The 10,412-nt window shown below is 37.0% G+C and overlaps 1 protein-coding gene across 5 annotated transcripts in view; it reads left to right on the top strand.

Moving 5' to 3' along the window:
• Positions 1-10,191, top strand: part of LOC126284164 (DNA-binding protein Ets97D-like) — a 74,143-nt gene extending 63,952 nt beyond the window's left edge. For 4 of the 5 annotated variants that reach the window (XM_049982890.1, XM_049982888.1, XM_049982889.1 and 1 more), the window contains 3 exons: positions 560-739; positions 895-1,118; positions 8,809-10,191. In XM_049982890.1, coding sequence (XP_049838847.1) covers positions 560-739; positions 895-1,118; positions 8,809-8,952 — 548 coding nt within the window. In that variant the 3' untranslated portion in view covers positions 8,953-10,191. The remainder of the gene's footprint in view (positions 1-559; positions 740-894; positions 1,119-8,808) is intronic. The other variant, XR_007551444.1, reaches the window with a different exon arrangement.
• The last annotated feature ends 221 nt before the right edge of the window (positions 10,192-10,412 follow it).

Raw genomic sequence — 10,412 nt, forward strand, 5'->3', positions numbered from 1 at the left:
AGACCAGGCAGTGGCCAGGCATGTGTGTTTTGATGATGACTTCACTTTTGCTGAACTTGAAATCCCACTCTCTGATCACTGCCGTGCTTGTTCTCAGGAAGAGCTTCAAACAAAACATCCACAATGAATTAGGTTAGATAAATACAAAATAACTGACCAGCTATTCCTTACTGATTTATGCTAGTTGTAAATCGCCTATCTTACCACTCGAAATGAAACTGTTTTGGGCAAACTCCTGAATTAAACATTTCAAACACAGTCTAGTGTTCCAGTCTATCGTACTTCTTGCAGTGACTGGGATGGCACACTTAGTGACTGCTTAATTATCCCCTTAGTCTCAAGAGAAGCCTGGCCCACATAGATAACTATAAAGGTTATTCTGTCCTGAAAATGCAAATTTGTAGCGATTGCAAAAGAAAGATGTTGTCGAATGCAAAAGAAAGATGTTGGTGACTGAATTCTAGAAATTTTTATTGTGTTATTAAAGACTTGAGAAGTGTTGCATTGGAATTTAGTGTAAATATGTGTTGTTAATGCCTAGAAACATTTTTTTCCCCAGTGGTCATGCAGAAATCTCAGTCAGATCCCTCATCGCCCTCTGTCACACCACCTCCAGTTATTGCCCGAGGCAGACCAACTCGCATTCAGCAGAGACTTGGAAAATTGCCACGTGTTGTCGGTCTCCCACTTAGTGTTGTTGAAGCCAGTGGAACACTCATAGGATGTGGGAATCGTACAGGTAGGTTTCCATCAATTTCCTCACAAGTTTCAAGGTACTTTACGAAAATGGGATATGTTGTCTGAAAATTTTATTGTATTTTGACTTTCATTGGCAATTAAGCATGATGTAACAAGTATTTGCATTCCTAAAAATGTTGTTTGATATTTTTGTAGGCAATAATGGCCAGATACAACTCTGGCAATTCCTTCTGGAGCTTCTGACTGACAAAGAGCATGTTGAAGTGATCCAGTGGGAAGGGACAGAGGGTGAATTTAAACTTACTAATCCAGAAATGGTTGCCCAGCTGTGGGGAGAGCGAAAGAACAAGCCAACAATGAACTACGAGAAACTTTCTCGTGCCCTCCGTTATTATTATGATGGTGATATGATTGCCAAAGTGAGTAGTTTGGATTATACTAATGGTCTCTGTAGCACACTTTTATTATAGCACTGGGAGACTTTGGTATGGGTTATTGTTTATGGTCTTCCTGAAGGTATCACAGTGACATACTCCTCGTAGAACAATTGACAAGGGAACTTTTCATGTTGTAACACACTTCAGTTATTTTTTCTTCACTGTTAACCATTTGTGCAAAACATTGCTGAGATGAACTGGAAATTACTCACAACATATTATGAAATGAGATTTTTTGCCTGGCCTCTTCTCTTAAAATTGCTTACCATGCAGTCCTAAAATCTCACAATAGGCATTGTGGTACTCACTTGTCACGGTTTCTGTTGGTTTGCACAGTGAGTGCTGAATTAATGATTGAAAGTAACTAAACGTTTGCAGAGGATACGATTTATATTTTATTCATAAAGTGTTTTTCAAATTGGTTAAGAGTATACACAAATAAAACAAGATTTCCAAAAAATTGGTGACAATTTTTTCTTTGAAACTGTTGCCTTGGTAGAAAATACTGATGCAGTGCCTCAAACTTATTTTTGTTCGTGATAAATGTTTCACTTAGGAAACTGTATTTGAAAGCCCTATGAATCGCTGGCAAACTTCGCAGTTTTCATGCATAATTGGACCAAATTTACTGTGTGTGTGTGTGTGTGTGTGTGTGTGTCCTTCAGTCCAATGAATAGTTTGATGCAGTTGTCCATACCATTCTGTCCTGCGCAAGCCTCATCTTCTCTGCAGAACTACCACAAACTATTTCCATATGATCCTATTACTGTATTCAACTCTTTGGTCTTCCTCTACAGCTCCCCCCCCCCCCCTTCCTACCCTCTATTGCCAAATTGATAGTTACTTGATGCTGCCGAATGTGTCTAAAAAATCAATACCTTCTTTTAGTCAAGTTGTCTCAAATTTCTTCTTTCTTCAATCAGGTTCAGTGTTCCCCTATTAGTTATCTGATCCACTCATCTAATTATCAGTATTCTTCCGTAGCACAACAATCAAATGCTTTTGTTCTCTCCTTGTCTAAGCTGTTTATCTTGTAAATCTACAATCCAGGCAAGTGCTTATAGATAGACTTCTTATGCAGTATATGCGAACAAGAAAAAAAAATATTCCTGGATTTTTCCCAGTTAAAAATATATTTTTTTCTCTGTCAAAAATACACTTTTTATGGTGAAAATACACTATACCCCTGGTGAAACTACAATTTTCTGTGTTAAGTGACTATATATTTTCTGTCGGAGCTGTAAAACTTCAATCATTTGAATTGTAAAGGTTTTGTATATGAGCCTGGAACATCCCACAACTTTAGAAAATGAAATCCAGCAAAAAATAATGTATTTTGGAAAGATCTTTGCTGCATGGCAACATGTACACTGCATAGTACAAAGGTATAAGTATGAATTCCATCATATACAGCACAGTAACTTCTGAAGCACTGAAGTCAGGATTGTAGTGCACATTTGTTAGTCAATCATAGTTCATGTCACATGATCACCAACCAATGACAGCAGATATTCATAGCATAGGATGCGGATGTAGTCAGCCAGAACACTTCGACTTTTCCATAGAAAAGCCAATTACTTGTGAAATTGCTCAAGAACGCATCTCACACTTTCTTTAATGATAATTATACTTTCTGCCATTGTTATTGTGTAACTTGAAATTTATGAAAGAACTAAAATAAATATGAAAAAAACCTTGAAGGATGATCTTTTCTAGCATCTGTTACTGTATGTGTCAAACACAGATATGCTAGTTAATTTTAAATGATGCCATAAATGGTTGGTCTTTTGCATGTGAATATTTTTCAAGTGGCTGATCCTTAAAGTGTTAAGTTTTGAATGAGAGTCAAACACGCTGTGATTTTAGAAATTTGTCATGCATTTTCATGTGTAACATAAATTAATTTTGCATAAAAAGAAATTTTCTTTGAAAGTAACACTTTTCAAACTAACATTTGCAAGATTTTCCTGTAACCTGTTATAAATGTAAATAGTTGTGGTGCCGTGCTCATGGAAAAACAATTTTCTTGTTATGAAGTATTGTAGAGTCTTCATACTAAATCCTGTGACACATCTTACCTTTGGCAGACACTTGTGTGTGTACTGTGTTTGATTGTTGTGAATGGCACATTTTCTATGCAACTAAACTTTTGTTTTGGTGTTATTCTCTTGTTTTATTGCTGCAGTATTATTCTGTAGTAGTGGGCTAAAGTAAAATTATTTGTTAGAGTCTCAGTTCTTACTAGTTTAGTTTCTAAAACAATGAAAAGTTCCCGAAATTCTAAAAAAATTCTGTATTTTTCCCAGATGAAAATATTCTGCCATTTTTCCTAAATTCCCCAGATGTACCGGGGCATAACATTTAAATTTGTACATATTCAACTACATCAAATTCCTCTTTTTCAAAATGCTTTTTGTTCTATTGTTAGTTTGAATTTTATATCCTCTCTACTTCTGTCATCATCAGTTATTTTGCTGTCTATGTAGCAAAACTTATCTACTACATTCAGTTTCTCATTTCCTAATCTAATCCCTTAAGCATTGCCTGATTTAATTCAGCCTAATATTACTGTATTATGAGCAGCATTACATACTACCAGTATCTGTACTACTTTGTCAATGTACTTTTGAAATGCAACTGGTAATGAACGATTATTCTATCCAAGAACTTTCATTGTTGTTCTACACGGTAATTATAATCAGGTTTTCAGTACTTGAGCCATTGTAGCCAGAAAACTGTTTACCATGTGGATATCTAACTTAATAGAATTGATGCTCAGACTGCACTGCAGGATTATTTGTGCTTTTTGTAATGTTAGTGTTATGACTTGTTAGGCACTGGTAGTGGTACAGTGACATAAGGTTGAAACGCAAACATCAGTGTGTATTACAGTCACAGTCCACATGGGCATGGACAAGGTGCTTTATTCATAAACCTGTTATATCAAAACAATAGCAATAGTGTTGCTGCTCTTCATGAGTATCGTTGTGTTAAAGGAATATGGAGAGGTCCTCTCTCCACAACTTGATTGAAGAACACGATTTAGAAGTTCAGATTAACAGGCAATTTGCGGAATTTCTCGTGGGAGAGGCCTGTGTACCTCTCTTGTGCACACGTAAACTCTGTGTGGTGCATGTACAGTTGAGTTGTGCAGAGCTACTGAGACTGTTCAAGGTCACACTGTGACTGTCCCAGGGCAGCCCGGAGAGCTAAGGCACCAAGAAGAATAACTTCTCTTCTGTTGCCAAGATCAATGTGTGTGTGTGTGTGTGTGTGTGTTTTTTCTTTAAAACTAATCTTTATTAATGTTGATAATATAATGTTATGTCTCCAATTAATCTAAATTCTTCTGTAGTGCCTTATCCCTTCATCCAGCAAGAAACACTCTCCTCCTATTACAAGAAAACAGCACCAATTCAGCATCACTTGTATATGAAGACCCCCCAAAGTCCTTATTAGCGAACTCTGACATGTGAAAGGTGTTGTGTACAATCACATCTCTGTGGTGCAGCTGAATGTGTTTCTTGTTGGATTAAGGGTCCTGGTACTACGGAAGAATTTGGATCAATTGGAGATGTACAAGTTTATTATCATTTTTAATAATGATTAGTTTCAAGTGAAAAAATACACATTGACCTTGCCAGAAATTTAGATGTGGTTGTTCTTGGTGTTGTAGCTCCGTGGGCTGCCCTGGGACAGTTTACGTGTTACCTTGAACAACCTCAGTAACTCTGCACAGCTCGGTTGCACATGCGCAACACAAGAGTTAGTCACGTGACTATAACATCACAGAAGTTTGCGAGAGGGAGGTTCGCCAGCCCTAGTTTTACTGGCCAGCAAAGGCGGTTCTCCAGTGATGACATAATTAATTGCACAACACCTCAATCCAATGTGTGTATAAGGGGCCCCTTTTCTGGTCAGAGTTTGAGGCTGCTGCACAGGCAACTGCATTCAATGGAACTGCTGAGATGCCACGTAATGGGAGGTGTTGACATCAGCGTCATCACATGTGCTGTTGTAATTGTCCTTACTCCATGCAGGAACTACCATTGTTGATAATGATGTACAATTTTTAACACCTGGTCAGGAATCCATATGAAGGAATTTTTTCCCACAGAATGGAAGAAAAGTGTGGCATATGAAAAATGTAATATTTTTCTTTCTCAGACCTTGATGAGTTTACCACCAGATTTCACACATAATCCAAAGTTTTCATTTAATAAAGGTAACAATGAGCCAGTTAGGCTGATCACAGATTGTTGTGTATGGATGCACATTTTTCCTCATTTAATTAAAGTGTCCATTTTATTGTCTGTTCCTGTTTTTAAAATTTAACTGTTTTGATTATCTTGTAAATTTATGATTAATTAAAACCAGTGCAAGCTTCAGAAAAAATTCAAAAAGATGTGTTTAATGTCATCATTATTTACTATTGATTGTTACAGACTTTTGCAACTCCATTTTTCCACCTGAACAATCACATACAGAATAGACAAAAAAAAAAAAAATCCTTTGGACATTACTGCCATTGAAGTGTTTCATACGACTGTCATTCAATAGATACACCCCTGCTTTTCCTTCATCTTACATGATAATTTTAATTTCCAACATTTCTTTCATTGATAGTGCATAATTAAATGTGGCATTATGCACCATAAGTTCTCCACAAGTATAATTATCTTTCATTTATTTTATTGTTGGTGGGTTAGCTGTCTTCAGTACTGAGTGTCCCTGTTGTTACTAGCCACGTGATTGTGCTATTTAAATGTCCAGTCAAAAGTTGACTCACCATTTTTCACATCACTCAATTTTCATACATTTTCTGTAGATGACTTTGGTTGATATCTGTTTCAGAAGACACTCACAGTGTCTCACATCACTTATATGGAAAGTTAGAACATAACATTTTTTAAACCTTGAACTAAGGTTGATATGTTTCCAACATTTCTCAGAAGTTGAAAGTAAAAGTGTTAAAAATGAAGGATAGTATCAATTTTTTGTGAAAGCCCTGAAGTGTGAACTGCGCTGATAATCAGATGTCCTCTCTTTCCCAATTATGCTCGCTACACTCAATTAACTACAGCTGGTGCCATCAAACAGTGTCCATCTCTGAGTTTCAACTGCCAAACCAGGAAAAACATCTTTTCGTGATTTTATTTAGGTAATTTTTCAAGTTTTTGCCAGCTGAAATTTGGCAAGTGATTTTTCAGCGACAGTTAAGTAGGAGTGACAAAAATATTATGGTCAGTTACAGCATAACAATTTGAATCTTTATTCTGAGAAGAAGAATATGTTCCAACTGTTAAATTTCACCATTTAATGGAATGATGCCCCAACTGTGACCAAACATGGATTGGTGAAGACAGAAATGTAATTGTGTTACATTAGATTACACTTACTTTCATTCCAATGGATCCCTAGTGAGGAGGTCCTACAGGATGTAAAACATGTCAGAAAAACAGGTCCCAAGTGGAATGATCATCTTTTTTTTTTTTTTTAATGAACACTGGTATGACAGAATCATTTTACAAGGTATGACAGAATCATTTTACAAACAATCATTTACTAAGATCGCATTAATGCACTGAATTTAAAAAAAAGTTTTTTATTTGTAAAGTAATAAACACATAATAGAACTACTTATAAGAAAGAAACATTCCACGTGGAAAAAATATATTAAAAAACAAAGATGATGTGACTTACCAAACGAGAAAGCGCTGGTAGACAGACACACTAAAAAACACACAAACACACACACAAATTTCAAGCTTTCGCAACCCACGGATGCTTTATCAGGAAAGAGGGAAGGAGAGGGAAAAACGAAAGGATGTAGGTTTTAAGGGAGAGGGTAAGGAGTCATTCCAATCCAGGGAGCGGAAAGACTTACCTTAGGGGGAAAAAGGGACAGGTACACACACAAACACACACACACACACACACACACAGGCAGATATTGTAAAGGCAAAGAGTTTGGGCAGAGATGTCAGTCAAGGCAGAAGTACAGAGGCAAAGACATTGTTGAGTGATAAGTGATGTACGAGGGGCGGCAACTTGAAATTAGCGGAGGTTATGGCCTGGCGGAGAACGGGAAGAGAGGATATATAAGGCAAGTTCCCATCTCCAGAGTTCTGATACGTTGGTGTCAGTGGGAAGTATCCTGATAACCCGGACGGTGTAACACTGTGCCAAGATGTGCTGGCCGTGCACCAAGGCATGTTTAGCCACAGGGTGATCCTCATTACCAACAAACACTGTCTGCCTGTGTCCGTTCATGCGAAAGGACAGTTTGTTACTGGTCATTCTCACATAGAAGGCTTCACAGTGGAGGCAGGTCAGTTGGTAAATCACGTGGGTGCTTACACACGTGGCTCTGCCTTTGATCGTATACACCTTCCGGTTACAGGACTGGATTAGGTGGTGGTGGGAGGATGCATGGGACAGGTTTTACACCAGGGGCGGTTACAAGGGTAGGAGCCAGAGGGTAGGGAAGGTGGTTTGGGGATTTCATAGGGATGAACCAAGAGGTTAGGAACGTTAGGTGGACGGTGGAAATACACTCTTGGTGGACTGGGGAGGATTTCATGAAGGATGAATCTCATTTCAGGGCAGGATTTGAGGAAGTCATATCCCTGCTGGAGAGCCACATTCAGAGTCTGATCCAGTCCTGGAAAGTGTCCTGTCACAAGTGGGGCACTTTTGTGGTTCTTCTGTGGGAGGTTCTGGGTTTGAGGGGATGAGGAAGTGACTCTGGTTATTTGCCTCTGTACCAGGTCTGGAGGGTAGTTGTGGGATGCGAAAGCTGTTTTCAGGTTGTTGGTGTAATGGTTCAGGGATTCAGGACTGGAGCAGATTAGTTTGCCATGAAGGCCTAGGCTGTAGGGAAGGGACCGTTTGGGACAGATGGAGGTCAACATTAGCTGTCACAGCTAATCCGCACATCAGTAGCGGACAAATTGCACGAGAATCAGGAATCTCAAAAATGTCGGTGTTGAGAATGCTACATCAACATCAATTGCACCCGTACCATATTTCTATGCATGGCGACGACTTTGAACGTTGTGTACACACTAATACACCTATTTACCACGTAATCAGTACTAAACTAAATGTTTTTATAATTTGAAATGACTTATCTTTACAAGAACACCAAAACTAGGTGCCTGGCTACAGTGTTTTGCTAGGAGAACTCTGGTAATCATATGTTATGCAGATGTGAGCATAGACAGAAATGGATATTACGCAAGTGGTGAAAATGTCCATGGGGCACATTACTCAATTCAGGAATGTAAATTTATGCTTCGGTATAATAAATTACTTTTTCATTATGGCCAATTAGTTTGAAATACTGCATTCATTCTATTGCAGAATCATGCAATCTGACTTTTTTGTTGAGGAGTAGTGGTTAGGGGAGATTGTGAATATTCTGTGTTCATGTAAAATGGGTTATTCATTCTCTCAACCTGCCCTCTAAAGATAACGTATTTGCTGTTACAATAGTACTCTTCAATAATAAAACAAGTAATATGACACATTAGCATATGATTTATTTATATAAATATGTTATGTTAGTATTTTGAAGGAAGCTGGTAGACATATAGAGGTTGATATTTGAGACACACAAAGCAGTACTACTCATAACTAAGTTGTATATTTCTTTTTATTATTCTTTCAGGTGCATGGGAAACGTTTTGTGTACAAGTTTGTATGTGACCTGAAGAAATTACTTGGTTATAGTGCTCGTGAACTGCATAAATTGGTCACAGAGTGTGCAAATGCTCATGCTCAGGCTCGTTTAGAGTCTAATTTTTCAAGCTGAGCTGTAAATAAAAATGCCATACTGTAAAAAGTATAAATATGCATAAAATGTTAAATTTTTATGTTCCATGATATTGCTAACTGCCTGATTTGTGTCTGTGATTTCGATCTATTTGTGACTTAGATTGGTTGCTGGAGGAAGTGAATGCTTACACCAGTAATAAGGAGAAACTCACAGCAAGTTACAGCAAATATAATTAAATTGTAATGAAGCAAACCTGACCAAATAGCTTTCCCCCCACAACTGTTCATTTTTTGGAAATTGATTAAGGTGCCAAGTCAGGACACTCGTGTACTATGAATGTACTTTAAGATATACAGAAAATTTTTTGTCACACTGGTAATATACTATTAACTCCTGTTCTGAAATGAGTGTGGTTTGTTTAGACTTTAGGGGAAAAAAATTAAGAATTTGCAGTGAGGAGGAAATGCTTGTTCAAGAAGCTACACATACATTCATTGTATTGGTGACTGGCCAAAAAACATTGCATACTGTACTTAAATGGGGAAGAAAATTTCTATTTACTAGAGGGCAGGAGCTGTAAAGATAAACAAAACAACCTTATGATATGTAAAAGTTTTTCTTATCTGTATTTTAAAACACTTTCCATTTGGAATGGTTTCTTTCCACTCTCCTGGTGATCATATTAAATATGAGTGATGTGTATGGATGTCTGTGTTCTACATGTGTCAATAGACATACATTTACCCACTGAATATCATGAAAATTTTCCCTTTATCCCAATATTCAAGTTGTTATCAACTGAAAACTGAAAAAAACTGATAATTTCAAACAAGGAACAGCTTTTTGTCTTCCCTGAGGTCATTCTGTGCAGGTTAGTAAAATTGTTTTTCCATGTTCCATTAACAATAAGTACATCCCTAATATACAGTAAGGTATCCCAATATTCAAGTTGTTATCAACTGAAAACTGAAAAAGAAACTGATAATTTCAAACAAGGAACAGCTTTTTGTCTTCCCTGAGGTCATTCTCTGCAGGTTAGTAAAATTGTTTTTCCATGTCCCATTAACAATAAGTACATCCCTAATATACAGTAAGGTGACAATAGCTTTTATTTCTGCATATTCTAGTTACTCAGTTTCAGTAGCTTCAGTATTTCTTTAAAAACTGGAGTTTGAGCATTCACTTCCTCCTCTTTGTCCTTAACCATGTGTTAACAAATTGCTAAAAGAAATATATTTTCTGTGAAAAATAAAACAATATATCTTATGTAAATAATTGTCAGTTTTTCTTTTGATAGTTTCACAGCCAATATTTGAACTTGCAGTGAGGAGTGATGTTTAACATTAGCACCAATTAACACTGATTGGAAATTTGTGAATATAGATTATACAGACAAGGCAAACATGAGAGAAAATCATAAGAAAGATTTTCCATTATGTTTAATAACTTATCCATAATTCTACAAAGATTTTCTTTTTTCCTTTTTCCATTCAGTT

Source organism: Schistocerca gregaria, chromosome 8 (assembly GCF_023897955.1).
Source record: "Schistocerca gregaria isolate iqSchGreg1 chromosome 8, iqSchGreg1.2, whole genome shotgun sequence".
NCBI classification, from domain to species: Eukaryota; Metazoa; Arthropoda; class Insecta; order Orthoptera; family Acrididae; genus Schistocerca; species Schistocerca gregaria.